This window comes from Pleurodeles waltl, chromosome 6, assembly GCF_031143425.1.
Source record: "Pleurodeles waltl isolate 20211129_DDA chromosome 6, aPleWal1.hap1.20221129, whole genome shotgun sequence".
NCBI lineage: Eukaryota > Metazoa > Chordata > Amphibia > Caudata > Salamandridae > Pleurodeles > Pleurodeles waltl.
The window spans coordinates 367,122,541-367,139,767 of NC_090445.1; the positions used below are offsets into that span (position 1 = coordinate 367,122,541).

Sequence of the window (17,227 nt, forward strand, 5' to 3'; positions counted from 1 at the left end):
GTCCTTTAGTTTGCACTCTGCACCCGACCGCCCCTGTGCCGCTGAGGGTGTACTTTCTGTGCCCGATTGTGTCCCCCCACCCCCGTCCCTCCCCTGTGCCCTACAAAACCCCCCTGGTCTGCCCTCCGAGGACGCGGGTGTACTTACCTGGTGGCAGACTGGAACCGGGGCACCCCTGTTTCTGTTGAAGCCTGTGTGTTTTGGGCACCACTTTGACCTCTGCATGTGACCGGCCCTGAGCTGCTGGTGTGGTAACTTTGGGGTTGCCTTGAATCCCCAACGGTGGGCTACCTTGGACCCAACTTTGAACCCTGTAAGTGTTTTACTCACCTGTGAACTTAACTTTACTCACCTCCCCCAGGAACTGTTGATTTTTGCACTGTGTCCTCTTTTAAAATAGCTTATTGCCATTTTTGTCAAAACTGTACATTCTATTGTGATTATTCAAAGTTCCTAGAATACCTGAGTGAAATACCTTTCAGTTGAAGTATTACTTGTAAATCTTGAACCTGTGGTTCTTAAAATAAACTAAGAAAATATATTTTTCTATATAAAAACCTATTGGCCTGAAGTAAGTCTTTGAGTGTGTGTACCTCATTTATTGCCTGTGTGTGTACAACAATGTTAACACTAACCTCTGATAAGCCTACTGCTCGACCTCACTACCACAAAATAGAGCATTAGAATTATCTCTTTTTGCCACGATCTTACCTCTAAGGGGAACCCTTGGACTCTGTTCATACTATTCCTTACTTTGAAATAGCACATACAGAGCCAACTTCCTACAGTGGTCATCTAGCTTTGTGACCTATCCCTCTTTCAGGACTATTTAGGGTCTCTCTCTTGGGTGGGTCCTCAGGTTTGGCTTGCAAGATTCCAGCAGGGCTCCTCTGCAACCTCCACTTCTACCCACTGAAACTGCGACTGGACCCTCCAGGTACTGACAATCTGCCTCCACTCAGAAGACTCTTCTAGCAACATTGTTTCCTCAGCTCCTTCCAGATTCTGCAACATTTCCCTGGCTGTGCATCCTCTCAAGGTGCACGTCTTCAGGCTGCAGAGGCTTGTTTGCATCTCCTCTAAGGGATCTTCAGGCTACGTGTAGCTCCAGCCCCCAGCACTCCTTCCAGCGATGCACAGCCCTCTGTGTGGTTCTCCTGGCCGTTGGATCCTTCTCCAGTCGTGCTGTGTGCGCTCTTCTGCAACTCTTGCCCCCACCTTCCTATGGGACTCCTGTTGTTGCTGCCTTTGCTCCTGTGGACTCTGTCACTGAGGGTCCCCTCTGACTCCCCCCTTGGGCCCTCCTGGGCCTTGATGTTCCCCGGCAGCACCAGTTTTCCACTAATCACGAAGTTGCTGTTGCCAAGGCTTGTTGGTGGAATTCCTGCACCAACACCAGTCTGCAAGCTACCTTCCAGCATGGGACATCTTCTGTATCCCCCAGGAACTCTTCTCCTGCTCCAGGGCTGCAGTGCTGATCTTGTCTTCATCACCATTGACCAACTTCTGCAAGTACAGCTGGGTGGGTATTAACTCCTACTCCTCCTGGACTCCACTGTGACTTTTGGACTTCGTCCCCTCTCTCCAAATGTCTTCCTCTATAGGAATCCACCGATGGTTTCTTGCAGTCTTGTCTGGGTGTCCTCTTTTCTTCTTTTCCTTCCTTTAGGGTGGTTTGGGAAAATTCCAGTGATTTACTCCTCATTTCCTGGTCACTGGGGGGATACTGTTCCTTACCTCTGTGGTTTTCTAATACTCCCAGCCCCCCTCTACACATTTCGCTCACTTAAGTGGGGGTCCTGTGTTCCCATTCCATTTTTGTAGTATTTGGTTTGTGCTCCCCCTAGGGTCACTATTGTTTAACTGCATTTGCACTGTTTTCTAACCTGTTTCCATGCCTTTTGCTGTTCACCAGTGTATATAATTAGTGTATTACTTACCTCCTATTGGAGGATTACCCTTCTAGTACTTTGTGGTATTGTGTGACCAAAAATAAAGTATCTTTATTTTTGTAGAACTGAGTGTTTTCTTTCATGTGTGTAAGTGTTGTGTGACTACAATGGCTTTGCATGAGCTGTGCATGTCTCCTAGATAAGCTCTGGCAGCTCATTCACAGCTACCCCTAGAGAGCCTGGCTTGTAGACTCTGCCTGCACTTAGCTAAGAGGGGATACCTGGACCTGGTATAAGCTGTAAATGCCTTAGGGACCCACCACACATAAGGCCAGCTTCTTACAGGCCTACTTAACTTTTTGTGCATGTAAGGAAATGCCTCCTTGGCATGGTTGCCCCCTGACTTTTTGCCTTTGCTGATGCTATGTTTACAATTGAAAGTGTGCTGAGGCCTGCTAACCAGGCCCCAGCACCAGTGTTCTTTCCCTAACCTGTACTTTTGTATCCACAATTGGCAGACCCTGGCATCCAGATAAGTCCCTTGTAACTGGTACTTCTAGTACCAAGGGCCCTGATGCCAAGGAAGGTCTCTAAGGGCTGCAGCATGTCTTATGCCACCCTGGAGACCTCTCACTCAGCACAGACACACTGCTTGCCAGCTTGTGTGTGCTAGTGAGAACAAAACGAGTAAGTCGACATGGCACTCCCCTCAGGGTGCCATGCCAGCCTCTCACTGCCTATGCAGTATAGGTAAGACACCCCTCTAGCAGGCCTTACAGCCCTAAGGCAGGGTGCACTATACCATAGGTGAGGGTACCAGTGCATGAGCACTGTACCCCTACAGTGTCTAAGCAAAACCTTAGACATTGTAAGTGCAGGGTAGCCATAAGAGTATATGGTCTGGGAGTCTGTCGAACATGAACTCCACAGCACCATAATGGCTACACTGAAAACTGGGAAGTTTGGTATCAAACTTCTCAGCACAATAAATGCACACTGATGCCAGTGTACATTTTATTGCAAAATACACCCCAGAGGGCACCTTAGAGGTGCCCCCTGAAACTTAACCGACTGTCTGTGTAGGCTGACTAGTTCCAGCAGCCTGCCACACTAGAGACATGTTGCTGGCCCCATGGGGAGAGTGCCTTTGTCACTCTGAGGCCAGTAACAAAGCCTGCACTGGGTGGAGATGCTAACACCTCCCCCAGGCAGGAGCTGTAACACCTGGCGGTGAGCCTCAAAGGCTCACCCCTTTGTCACAGCCCAGCAGGGCACTCCAGCTTAGTGGAGTTGCCCGCCCCCTCCGGCCACGGCCCCCACTTTTGGCGGCAAGGCTGGAGGGAACAAAGAAAGCAACAAGGAGGAGTCACTGGCCAGTCAGGACAGCCCCTAAGGTGTCCTGAGCTGAGGTGACTCTAACTTTTAGAAATCCTCCATCTTGCAGATGGAGGATTCCCCCAATAGGGTTAGGATTGTGACCCCCTCCCCTTGGGAGGAGGCACAAAGAGGGTGTACCCACCCTCAGGGCTAGTAGCCATTGGCTACTAACCCCCCAGACCTAAACACGCCCTTAAATTTAGTATTTAAGGGCTACCCTGAACCCTAGAAAATTAGATTCCTGCAACAACAAGAAGGACTGCCTAGCTGAAAACCCCTGCAGAGGAAGACCAGAAGACAACTGCCTTGGCTCCAGAAACTCACCGGCCTGTCTCCTGCCTTCCAAAGAACTCTGCTCCAGCGACGCCTTCCAAAGGGACCAGCGACCTCTGAATCCTCTGAGGACTGCCCTGCTTCGACGACGACAAGAAACTCCTGAGGACAGCGGACCTGCTCCAAAGAGACTGCAACTTTGTTTCAAGAAGCAGCTTTAAAGACCCCTGCAACTCCCCGCAAGAATCGTGAGACTTGCAACACTATACCCGGCGACCCCGACTCGGCTGGTGGAGAACCAACACCTCAGGGAGGACCCCCGGACTACTCTACGACTGTGAGTACCAAAACCTGTCCCCCCTGAGCCCCCACAGCGCCGCCTGCAGAGGGAATCCCGAGGCTTCCCCTGACCGCGACTCTCTGAAACCTAAGTCCCGACGCCTGGAAAAGACCCTGCACCCGCAGCCCCCAGGACCTGAAGGACCGGACTTTCACTGCAGAAGTGACCCCCAGGAGTCCCTCTCCCTTGTCCAAGTGGAGGTTTCCCCGAGGAAGCCCCCCCCTTGCCTGCCTGCAGCGCTAAAGAGATCCCTTGATCTCTCATTGACTAACATTGCGAACCCGACGCTTGTTTCTAAACTGCACCCGGCCGCCCCCGCGCTGCTGAGGGTGAAATTTCTGTGTGGGCTTGTGTCCCCCCCCCGGTGCCCTACAAAACCCCCCTGGTCTGCCCTCCGAAGACGCGGGTACTTACCTGCAAGCAGACCGGAACCGGGGCACCCCCTTCTCTCCATTCTAGCCTATGCGTTTTGGGCACCACTTTGAACTCTGCACCTGACCGGCCCTGAGCTGCTGGTGTGATAACTTTGGGGTTGCTCTGAACCCCCAACGGTGGGCTACCTTGGACCAAGAACTGAACCCTGTAAGTGTCTTACTTACCTGGTAAAACTAACAAAAACTTACCTCCCCCAGGAACTGTGAAAATTGCACTAAGTGTCCACTTTTAAAGTAGCTATTTGTGAATAACTTGAAAAGTATACCTGCAATTGAAATGATTCAAAGTTCCTAATGTACTTACCTGCAATACCTTTCAAATAAGATATTACATGTTAAATTTGAACCTGTGGTTCTTAAAATAAACTAAGAAAAGATATTTTTCTATAACAAAACCTATTGGCTGGATTTGTCTCTGAGTGTGTGTACCTCATTTATTGTCTATGTGTATGTACAACAAATGCTTAACACTACTCCTTGGATAAGCCTACTGCTCGACCACACTACCACAAAATAGAGCATTAGTATTATCTATTTTTACCACTATTTTACCTCTAAGGGGAACCCTTGGACTCTGTGCATGCTATTCCTTACTTTGAAATAGCACATACAGAGCCAACTTCCTACAGTGCACATAAGCTATCTGTAGGAATTTGGCTCTGTATGCACTATTTCAAAGTAAGGAATAGTATGCACAGAGTCCAAGGGTTCCCCTTAGAGGTAAGATAGTGGCAAAAAGAGATAATACTAATGCTCTATTTTGTGGTAGTGTGGTCGAGCAGTAGGCTTATCAAAGGAGTAGTGTTAAGCATTTGTTGTACATACACACAGGCAATAAGTGAGGAACACACACTCAGACAATTCCAGGCCAATAGGTTTTTGTACAGAAAAATATATTTTCTTAGTTTATTTTTAAAAACCACAGGTTCAAATTTTACATGTAATATCTCAAATGAAAGGTATTGCAGGTAAGTACTTTAGGAACTTTGAATAATCACAATAGCATATATACTTTTCAAATAAAACACATAGCTATTTTAAAACTACACACTTAGTGCAATTTTCACAGTTCCTAGGGGAGGCAAGTGTAGGAAGTTGGCTCTGTATGTGCTATTTCAAAGTAAGGAATAGCATGCACAGAGTCCAAGGGTTCCCCTTAGAGGTAAAATAGTGGTAAAAATAGATAATACTAATGCTCCACTTTGTGGTAGTGTGGTCGAGCAGTAGGCTTATCCAAGGAGTAGTGTTAAGCATTTGTTGTACATACACATAGACAATAAATGAGGTACACACACTCAGAGACAAATCCAGCCAATAGGTTTTGTTATAGAAAAATATATTTTCTTAGTTTATTTTAAGAACCACAGGTTCAAATTTTACATGTAATATCTTGTTTGAAAGGTATTGCAGGTAAGTACATTAGGAACTTTGAATCATTTCAATTGCATGTATACTTTTCAAGTTATTCACAAATAGCTATTTCAAAAGTGGACACAGTGCAATTTTCACAGTTCCTGGGGGAGGTAAGTTTTTTGTTAGTTTTACCAGGTAAGTAAGACACTTACAGGGTTCAGTTCTTGGTCCAAGGTAGCCCACCGTTGGGGGTTCAGAGCAACCCCAAAGTTACCACACCAGCAGCTCAGGGCCGGTCAGGTGCAGAGTTCAAAGCGGTGCCCCAAAACGCATAGGCTTCAATGGAGAGAAGGGGGTGCCCCGGTTCCGGTCTGCTTGCAGGTAAGTACCCGCGTCTTCGGAGGGCAGACCAGGGGGGTTTTGTAGGGCACCGGGGGGGACACAAGCCCACACAGAAATTTCACCCTCAGCGGCGCGGGGGCGGCCGGGTGCAGTGTTAGAACAAGCGTCGGGTTTGCAATGGAAGTCAATGAGAGATCAAGGGATCTCTTCAGCGCTGCAGGCAGGCAAGGGGGGCTTCCTCGGGGAAACCTCCACTTGGGCAAGGGAGAGGGACTCCTGGGGGTCACTTCTGCAGTGAAAGTCCGGTCCTTCAGGTCCTGGGGACTGCGGGTGCAGGGTCTTTTCCAGGCGTCGGGACTTAGGTTTCAGAGAGTCGCGGTCAGGGGAAGCCTCGGGATTCCCTCTGCAGGCGGCGCTGTGGGGGCTCAGGGGGGACAGGTTTTGGTACTCAGTCGTAGAGTAGTCCGGGGGTCCTCCCTGAGGTGTTGGTTCTCCACCAGCCGAGTCGGGGTCGCCGGGTGCAGTGTTGCAAGTCTCACGCTTCTTGCGGGGAGATTGCAGGGTTCTTTAAAGCTGCTCCTTTGGATAAAGTTGCAGTCTTTTTGGAGCAGGTCCGCTGTCCTCGGGAGTTTCTTGTCGTCGTCGAAGCAGGGCAGTCCTCAGAGGATTCAGAGGTCGCTGGTCCCTTTGGAAGGCGTCGCTGGAGCAGAGTTCTTTGGAAGGCAGGAGACAGGCCGGTGAGTTTCTGGAGCCAAGGCAGTTGTTGTCTTCTGGTCTTCCTCTGCAGGGGTTTTCAGCTAGGCAGTCCTTCTTCTTGTTGTTGCAGGAATCTAATTTTCTAGGGTTCAGGGTAGCCCTTAAATACTAAATTTAAGGGCGTGTTTAGGTCTGGGGGTTAGTAGCCAATGGCTACTAGCCCTGAGGGTGGGTACACCCTCTTTGTGTCTCCTCCCAAGGGGAGGGGGTCACAATCCTAACCCTATTGGGGGAATCCTCCATCTGCAAGATGGAGGATTTCTAAAAGTTAGAGTCACTTCAGCTCAGGACACCTTAGGGGCTGTCCTGACTGGCCAGTGACTCCTCCTTGTTATTCTCATTATTTTCTCCGGCCTTGCCGCCAAAAGTGGGGGCCGGGGCCGGAGGGGGCGGGCAACTCCACTAGCTGGAGTGTCCTGCGGTGCTGTGACAAAGGGGTGAGCCTTTGAGGCTCACCGCCAGGTGTTACAGCTCCTGCCTGGGGGAGGTGTTAGCATCTCCACCCAGTGCAGGCTTTGTTACTGGCCTCAGAGTGACAAAGGCACTCTCCCCATGGGGCCAGCAACATGTCTCTAGTGTGGCAGGCTGCTGGAACTAGTCAGCCTACACAGATAGTCGGTTAAGTTTCAGGGGGCACCTCTAAGGTGCCCTCTGGGGTGTATTTTGCAATAAAATGTACACTGGCATCAGTGTGCATTTATTGTGCTGAGAAGTTTGATACCAAACTTCCCAGTTTTCAGTGTAGCCATTATGGTGCTGTGGAGTTAGTGTAAAACAGACTCCCAGACCATATACTCTTATGGCTACCCTGCACTTACAATGTCTAAGGGTTTGCTTAGAGACTGTAGGGGTACAGTGCTCATGCACTGGTACCCTCACCTATGGTATAGTGCACCCTGCCTTAGGGCTGTAAGGCCTGCTAGAGAGGTGTCTTACCTATACTGCATAGGCAGTGAGAGGCTGGCATGGCACCCTGAGGGGAGTGCCATGTCGACTTACTCATTTTGTCCTCACTAGCACCCACAAGCTGGCAAGCAGTGTGTCTGTGCTGAGTGAGAGGTCTCCAGGGTGGCATAAGACATGCTGTAGCCCTTAGAGACCTTCCTTGGCATCAAGGCCCTTGGTACTAGAAGTACCAGTTACAAGGGACTTATCTGGATGCCAGGGTCTGCCAATTGTGGATACAAAAGTACAGGTTAGGGAAAGAACACTGGTGCTGGGGCCTGGTTAGCAGGCCTCAGCACACTTTCAATTGTAAACATAGCATCAGCAAGGGCAAAAAGTCAGGGGGCAACCATGCCAAGGAGGCATTTCCTTACAGTAAGTAATTGTTAGTTCTTGTAGGTAAGTAAACCACCTCCGGGGTTCAAGTTTGGGTCCAAGGTAGCCCACCGTTGGGGGTTCAGAACAACCCCAAAGTTACCACGCCAGCAGCTCAGGGCCGGTCAGGTGCAGAGTTCAAAGTGGTGCCCAAAACGCATAGGCTTCAATGGAGAAGGGGGTGCCCCGGTTCCAGTCTGCCAGCAGGTAAGTACCTGCGTCTTCGGAGGGCAGACCAGGGGGGTTTTGTAGGGCACCAGGAAGGACACAAGTTAGCACAGGAAGTACACCCTCAGCAGCACAGGGGCAGCCGGGTGCAGTGTGCAAACACACGTCGGGTTTTCAATTGGAATCAATGGGAGACCAAGGGGTCTCTTCAGCGATGCAGGCAAGGGGGGGGGGGCTCCTCGGGGTAGCCACCACCTGGGCAAGGGAGAGGGCCACCTGGGGGTCGCTTCTGAATTGGAGGTCGGATCCTTCAGGTCCTGGGGGCTGCGGGTGCAATGTCTTTACCAGGCGTCGGGTTCTTGAAAGCAGGCAGTCGCGGTCAGGGGGCGCCTCTGGATTCCCTCTGCAGGTATCCCTTGGGGGGTGGGGGGCTCAGGGGGGGTCAACTCTGGCTACTCACAGGGTCTCAGTCGCCGGGAAATCCTCCCTTTAGTGTTGGTTCTTCGCAGGTCGAGCCGGGGGGTGTCTGGTGCAGAGTGGAAAGTCTCACGCTTCCGGCGGGAAACGTCCTGTCCTTTAAAGTTTATTTCTTTGTTGCAAAGTTGTTTCTTCTTTGGAGCAGAGCCGCTGTCCTCTGGAGTTCTTGGTCCTTTTAGATGCAGGGTAGTCCTCTGAGGCTTCAGAGGTCACTGGACCCTGTTGGATGCGTCGCTGTTGAAGTTTTCTTCGAAGTAGGGAGACAGGCCGGTGGGGCTGGGGCCAAATCAGTTGTCGCCTCAGTCTTCACTGCAGGGCTTCAGGTCAGCAGTCCTTCTTCTTCTTTAGGTTGCAGGAATCTGATTTCCTGGGTTCTGGGTGCCCCCAAATACTGAATTTAGGGGGGTGTTTAGGTCTGGGAGGGCTGTAGCCAATGGCTACTGTCCTTGAGGGTGGCTACACCCTTTGTACCTCCTCCCTGAGGGGAGGGGAGGGGGTGGCACATCCCTATTCCTATTGGGGGAATCCTCCAAAATAAAGATGGAGGATTTCTAAAGGCAGGTGTCATCTCAGGACACCTTAGGGGCTGTCCTGGCTGGTGGGTGAGTCCTTGTTTTTCTCATTATCTCCTCTGGACTTGCCCCAAATGTGTGGGCTGTGTCCAGGGGGTGGGCATCTCCACTAGCTGGAGTCCCCTGGGGCATTGTAACACGAAGCCTGAGCCTTTGAGGCTCACTGCCCCTCCACCCAGAGCAGGCTTTTGTTTCTGTCCTCAGAGAGCACAAAGGCCACATGGGGTCAGAAACTCGTCTCTCCGCATCAGGCTGGCACAGACCAGTCAGTCCTGCACTGAACAATTGGGTAAAATACAGGGGGCATCTCTAAGATGCCCTCTGTGTGCATTTTTTAATAAATCCAACACTGGCATCAGTGTGGGTTTATTATTCTGAGTAGTTTGGTACCAAGCTTCCCAGTATTCAGTGTAGCCATTATGGAGCTGTGGAGTTCGTTTTTGACAAACTCCCATACCATATACTTAATATGGCTGCAACTGTACTTACAACGTCTAAGAATAGACTTAGACACTGTAGGGGCATATTGCTCATGCAGCTATGCCCTCACCTGTGGTGTAGTGCACCCTGCCTTACGGCTGTAAGGCCTGCTAGAGGGGTTACTTACCACAGGCAGTATTTTGTGTGCATGGCGTCCTGAGGGGGATGCCATGTCGACTTTGCAGATTGTGTGTGTTGGTGGGGAGAAAAAGGCAATGGCAATGTGCATGTGTTAGGTGAGGGGTCCCTTAGGGTGGCACAACATATGCTGCAGCCCTTAGGGACCTTCCCTGGTCAGAGGGCCCTTGGTACCACTGGTACCTTTTACAAGGGACTTACCTGTGTGCCAGGTGTGTGCCAATTGTGGAAACAATGGTACATTTTAGCTGAAAGAATACTGGTGCTGGGGCCTGGATAGCAGGGTCCCAGCACACTTCTCAGTCAAGTCAGCATCAGTATCAGGCAAAAAGTGGGGGGTAACTGCAACCGGGAGACATTTCCTTACAACCGGGGGCTCCCATCTCGATGACTGGGAATGATTCAAGTATGTGACTCTATGAATGTTTCCAATACTGGAGAACAATTTTTATAGTTAAGTAACTTGTCTAGTGTTCACCAATTGCAGATTAGAAACAACTAATCCAGATGCAAAGTAATGCAACACAGTCAGTGGTCAAAAACACACATTTCCCTACAGCTGCAACCATTTTTTTGTTGTTAAAATCAGCTGATTATACAGCAGATAGTGGATTAAGTGGCAAATCCATAATTATACGCCAAAAATCTGTACCCCCAGAATAACATAATTTTAATGGTCCTCGCTAGATCACCCTCTGTAGATGCAGTTTTGAATGTGTGAAAGATCTGATACCATGTACAAATCTTTCAAAGGTGTCCCGGAGTAATTTGTTTCAATACTTCTTGTTCATCTTTGTAGGCTTCCGGTTCACTTCTGTGCGAGGCGACAAGGTGGACATCCTATACAACAACATCAAGCATGCTGTTTTCCAGCCCTGTGATGGAGAAATGATCATTGTACTTCACTTCCACCTCAAGGTAGTGCTTGTCCTGTGTTTGGGGTGTAGCTTCAGTTGATGGACAGAGCAGAAAGGGTTGAAAATAGCTTGTGTCAGAAAAAGCCAATCAAATAATTACTTGAAATGTTTTCAGTTTCCAGATTGGGAAACCGCTCTGAGGCTGCCTTTTTTGGAGGCTGCATTTCCAGGAGGCTTTCCATGATGCAGACTTCCCAACCAATAGATGCACTGCCCAATCCCCCCACTCCCTTGTAGTTTCCAGACAGCAGGACTCCACAAGAGCTTACCTTAAACTGGGTCAGGAACCATACCTCGACCAATGGGGAATAATGAACGCATGAATGTATCTAATATAGTGCATGGCTGCTTCACCAGAAGCATCCCTGTGCTATAATAAGCACCCTTGAGCAGCTCACACCTTTCGGAAAACAAACATTTTCAGTTGTTTTTTTAAAGATAGATTCAGAAGTATACTTCCTTAGCTGAATGTGTAGCTCATTCCAGAGTTTTGGCTTCCAGGAATAAAAAGCCAAAGCCACCGTCTCTGGCTCCTTTAATCAGCTGAATATAGAGAACTGGTTCGCATGTAGGTGTAAAACATAGCCTAAAGATAAGAGGGCCTACTCTTTGAACTGCTCTGTGTTTGCATCAGTGCCTTAAACTAAATCCGTTTTTCTACTGAGAGCCATGTGTTTGTTTCAAATAGGTGGACTGCAAATGCAGAACGTTAAAATTTAACTAGGCGTTCATGGACATTGTAGGAAGTTGGCTCTGTATGTGCTATTTCAAAGTAAGGAATAGCATGCACAGAGTCCAAGGGTTCCCCTTAGAGGTAAGATAGTGGCAAAAAGAGATAATACTAATGCTCTATTTTGTGGTAGTGTGGTCGAGCAGTAGGCTTATCAAAGGAGTAGTGTTAAGCATTTGTTGTACATACACACAGGCAATAAATGAGGAACACACACTCAGACAAATCCAGCCAATAGGTTTTGTTATAGAAAAATATATTTTCTTAGTTTATTTTAAGAACCACAGGTTCAAATTTTACATGTAATATCTCATTTGAAAGGTATTGCAGGTAAGTACTTTAGGAACTTTGAATCATTTCATTAGCATGTATACTTTTCACATAAAACACAATAAGCTGTTTTAAAAGTGGACACAGTGCAATTTTCACAGTTCCTGGGGGAGGTAAAGTAATGTTAGTTTTAACAGGTAAGTAAGTCACTTACAGGTTTCAGTTTTTGGTCCAAGGTAGCCCACCATTGGGGGTTCAGAGCAACCCCAAAGTTACCACACCAGCAGCTCATGGCCGGTCAGGTGCAGAGGTCAAAGAGGTGCCCAAAACGCATAGGCTTCAGTGGAGAGAAGGGGGTGCCCCGGTTCCAGTCTGCCAGCAGGTAAGTACCCGCGTCTTCGGAGGGCAGACCAGGGGGGTTTTGTAGGGCACCGGGGGGGACACAGGTCAGCACAAAAAGTACACCCTCAGCAGCGCGGGGGCGGCCGGGTGCAGTGTGCAAACACGCGTCGGTTTTGTAATGGTTTTCAATGAGAGATCAAGGGATCTCTTCAGCGTTGCAGGCAGGCAAGGGGGGGGCTCCTCGGGGTAGCCACCACCTGGGCAAGGGAGAGGGCCTCCTGGGGGTCACTCCTGCATAGTAGTTCCATTTCTTTAGGTGCTGGGGGCTGCGGGTGCAAAGTCTTTTCCAGCCGTCGGGAAATGGAGTTCAGGCAGTCGCGGACAGGGGGAGCCTCGGGATTCCCTCTGCAGGCGTCGCTGTGGGGGCTCAGGGGGGACAACTTTGGTTACTCACGGTCTTGGAGTCGCCGGAGGGTCCTCCCTGAGGTGTTGGTTCTCCACCAGTCGAGTCGGGGTCGCCGGGTGCAGTGTTGCAAGTCTCACGCTTCTTGCGGGGATTTGCAGGGGTCTTTAAATCTGTTCCTCTGTAACAAAGTTGCAGTTCTTTTGGAGCAGTGCCGCTGTCCTCGGGAGTTTCTTGTCTTTCTTGAAGCAGGGCAGTCCTCTGAGGATTCAGAGGTCACTGGTCCTTGGGAAAGCGTCGCTGGAGCAGGTTTCTTTGGAAGGCAGGAGACAGGCCGGTAGGACTGGGGCCAAAGCAGTTGGTGTCTTCTTTCTTCTTCTGCAGGGGTTTTCAGCTCAGCAGTCCTCTTCTTGTAAGTTGCAGGAATCTAAATTCTTAGGTTCAGGGGAGCCCTTAAATACTAAATTTAAGGGCGTGTTTAGATCTGGGGGGTTAGTAGCCAATGGCTACTAGCCCTGAGGGTGGGTACACCCTCTTTGTGCCTCCTCCAAAAGGGAGGGGGGTCACATTCCTATCCCTATTGGGGGAATCCTCCATCTGCAAGATGGAGGATTTCTAAAAGTCAGTCACTTCAGCTCAGGATACCTTAGGGGCTGTCCTGACTGGCCAGTGACTCCTCCTTGTTTTTCTCATTATCTCTCCTGGACTTGCCACCAAAAGTGGGGGCTGTGTCCAGGGGGCGGGCATCTCCACTAGCTGGAGTGCCCTGGGGCATTGTAACACGAAGCTTGAGCCTTTGAAGCTCACTGCTAGGTGTTACAGTTCCTGCAGGGGGAGGTGTGAAGCACCTCCACCCAGAGCAGGCTTTGTTTCTGTCCTCAGAGAGCACAAAGGCTCTCACCGCATGGGGTCAGAAACTAGTCTCTCAGCAGCAGGCTGGCGCAGACCAGTCAGTCCTTGTAGGAAGTTGGCTCTGTATGTGCTATTTCAACGTAAGGAATAGCATGCACAGAGTCCAAGGGTTCCCCTTAGAGGTAAGATAGTGGCAAAAAGAGATAATACTAATGCTCTATTTTGTGGTAGTGTGGTCGAGCAGTAGGCTTATCCAAGGAGTAGTGTTAAGCATTTGTTGTACATACACATAGACAATAAATGAGGTACACACACTCAGAGACAAATCCAGCCAATAGGTTTTTGTATAGAAAAATATCTTTTCTTAGTTTATTTTAAGAACCACAGGTTCAAATTCTACATGTAATATCTCATTCGAAAGGTATTGCAGGTAAGTACTTTAGGAACTTCAAATCATCAAAATTGCATGTATACTTTTCAAGTTATTCACAAGTAGCTGTTTTAAAAGTGGACACTTTGTGCAATTTTCACAGTTCCTAGGGGAGGTAAGTATTTGTTAGGTTAACCAGGTAAGTAAGACACTTACAGGGCTTAGTTCTTGGTCCAAGGTAGCCCACCGTTGGGGGTTCAGAGCAACCCCAAAGTCACCACACCAGCAGCCCAGGGCCGGTCAGGTGCAGAGTTCAAAGTGGTGCCCAAAACGCATAGGCTAGAATGGAGAGAAGGGGGTGCCCCGGTTCCGGTCTGCTTGCAGGTAAGTACCCGCGTCTTCGGAGGGCAGACCAGGGGGGGTTTTGTAGGGCACCGGGGGGGACACAAGTCCACACAGAAATTTCACCCTCAGCGGCGCGTGGGCGGCCGGGTGCAGTGTAGAAACAAGCGTCGGGTTCGCAATGTTAGTCTATGAGAGATCTCGGGATCTCTTCAGCGCTGCAGGCAGGCAAGGGGGGGATTCCTCGGGGAAACCTCCACTTGGACAAGGGAGAGGGACTCCTGGGGGTCACTTCTCCAGTGAAAGTCCGGTCCTTCAGGTCCTGGGGGCTGCGGGTGCAGGGTCTCTCCCAGGCGTCGGGACTTTAGGTTCAAAGAGTCGCGGTCAGGGGAAGCCTCGGGATTCCCTCTGCAGGCGGCGCTGTGGGGGCTCAGGGGGGACAGGTTTTGGTACTCACAGTATCAGAGTAGTCCTGGGGTCCCGCCTGAGGTGTCGGATCTCCACCAGCCGAGTCGGGGTCGCCGGGTGCAGTGTTGCAAGTCTCACGCTTCTTGCGGGGAGCTTGCAGGGTTCTTTAAAGCTGCTGGGAACAAAGTTGCAGCTTTTCTTGGAGCAGGTCCGCTGTCCTCGGGAGTTTCTTGTCTTTTCGAAGCAGGGGCAGTCCTCAGAGGATGTCGAGGTCACTGGTCCCTTTGGAAGGCGTCGCTGGAGCAGGATCTTTGGAAGGCAGGAGACAGGCCGGTGAGTTTCTGGAGCCAAGGCAGTTGTCGTCTTCTGGTCTTCCGCTGCAGGGGTTTTCAGCTGGGCAGTCCTTCTTCTTTTAGTTGCAGGAATCTAATTTTCTAGGGTTCAGGGTAGCCCTTAAATACTAAATTTAAGGGCGTGTTTAGGTCTGGGGGGTTAGTAGCCAATGGCTACTAGCCCTGAGGGTGGGTACACCCTCTTTGTGCCTCCTCCCAAGGGGAGGGGGTCACAATCCTAACCCTATTGGGGGAATCCTCCATCTGCAAGATGGAGGATTTCTAAAAGTTAGTCACTTCAGCTCAGGACACCTTAGGGGCTGTCCTGACTGGCCAGTGACTCCTCCTTGTTGCTTTCTTTGTTCCCTCCAGCCTTGCCGCCAAAAGTGGGGGCCGTGGCCGGAGGGGGCGGGCAACTCCACTAAGCTGGAGTGCCCTGCTGGGCTGTGACAAAGGGGTGAGCCTTTGAGGCTCACCGCCAGGTGTCACAGCTCCTGCCTGGGGGAGGTGTTAGCATCTCCACCCAGTGCAGGCTTTGTTACTGGCCTCAGAGTGACAAAGGCACTCTCCCCATGGGGCCAGCAACATGTCTCTAGTGTGGCAGGCTGCTGGAACCAGTCAGCCTACACAGATAGTTGGTTAAGTTTCAGGGGGCACCTCTAAGGTGCCCTCTGTGGTGTATTTTACAATAAAATGTACACTGGCATCAGTGTGCATTTATTGTGCTGAGAAGTTTGATACCAAACTTCCCAGTTTTCAGTGTAGCCATTATGGTGCTGTGGAGTTCGTGTAAAACAGATTCCCAGACCATATACTCTTATGGCTACCCTGCACTTACAATGTCTAAGGTTTTGTTTAGACACTGTAGGGGCACAGTGCTCATGCACTGGTACCCTCACCTATGGTATAGTGCACCCTGCCTTAGGGCTGTAAGGCCTGCTAGAGGGGTGTCTTACCTATACTGCATAGGCAGTGAGAGGCTGGCATGGCACCCTGAGGGGAGTGCCATGTCGACTTACTCATTTTGTTCTCACTAGCACACACAGGCTTGTAAGCAGTGTGTGTGTGCTGAGTGAGGGGTCTCTAGGGTGGCATAAGACATGCTGCAGCCCTTAGAGACGTTTCTTGGCATCAGGGCCCTTGGTACTAGAAGTACCAGTTACAAGGGACTTATCTGAATGCCAGGGTGTGCCAATTGTGGATACAATGGTACATTTTAGGTGAAGGAACACTGGTGCTGGGGCCTGGTTAGCAGGGTCCCAGCACACTTCTCAGTCAAGTCAGCATCAGTATCAGGCAAAAAGTGGGGGGTAACTGCAACAGGGAGCCATTTCTTTACAGTCCTGCACTGAACAATTGGGTAAAATACAGGGGGCATCTCTATGATGCCCTCTGTGTGCATTTTTTAATAAATCCAACACTGGCATCAGTGTGGATTTATTATTCTGAGAAGTTTGATACTAAACTTCCCAGTATTCAGTGTAGCCATTATGGAGCTGTGGAGTTCGTTTTTGACAGACTCCCAGACCATATAGTCTTATGGCTACCCTGCACTTACAATGTCTAAGGTTTTGCTTAGACACTGTAGGGCCATAGTGCTCATGCACCTATGCCCTCACCTGTGGTATAGTGCACCCTGCCTTAGGGCTGTAAGGCCTGCTAGAGGGGTGACTTACCTATGCCACAGGCAGTGTGAGGTTGGCATGGCACCCTGAGGGGAGTGCCATGTCGACTTAGTCATTTTCTCCCCACTAGCACACACAAGCTGGCAAGCAGTGTGTCTGTGCTGAGTGAGGGGTCCCCAGGGTGGCATAAGACATGCTGCAGCCCTTAGAGACCTTCCCTGGCATCAGGGCCCTTGGTACCAGGGGTACCAGTTACAAGGGACTTACCTGGATGCCAGGGTGTGCCAATTGTGGAAACAATGGTACATTTTAGGTGAAAGAACACTGGTGCTGGGGCCTGGTTAGCAGGGTCCCAGCACACTTCTCAGTCAAGTCAGCATCAGTATCAGGCAAAAAGTGGGGGGTAACTGCAACAGGGAGCCATTTCTTTACAGACATCTGTAACTTTAGGATCAGAACAATGGGCAGTCCCACATATAGCACAATTGCATAATCCAATCTGGAGGTGATCAGTGATGCACTGTTTCTTTGGTTATCATAAGGGACCCATTTTAGAATTTTCTTTAATGATCTTAATAAAGAGAAGTTGTACTGGCTTGAATTTGGTGTTGAAAGGAAAGCTCCTCATTTGATTCTCTCATTCCTTACTGTGGTTGCCTGGATCTCACTCAGTTTCTCTGACCACCGAAAGTGGGCCCAATGTGACTGGCTGTT

General features: G+C 49.9%; 1 protein-coding gene across 1 annotated transcript in view; it reads left to right on the top strand.

Moving 5' to 3' along the window:
* Positions 1-17,227, top strand: part of SUPT16H (SPT16 homolog, facilitates chromatin remodeling subunit) — a 263,510-nt gene that overhangs the window by 164,986 nt on the left and 81,297 nt on the right. Inside the window, exon 18 of the mRNA XM_069238275.1 lies at positions 10,722-10,840. Within this exon, the coding sequence (XP_069094376.1) occupies positions 10,722-10,840 (119 nt within the window). The remainder of the gene's footprint in view (positions 1-10,721; positions 10,841-17,227) is intronic.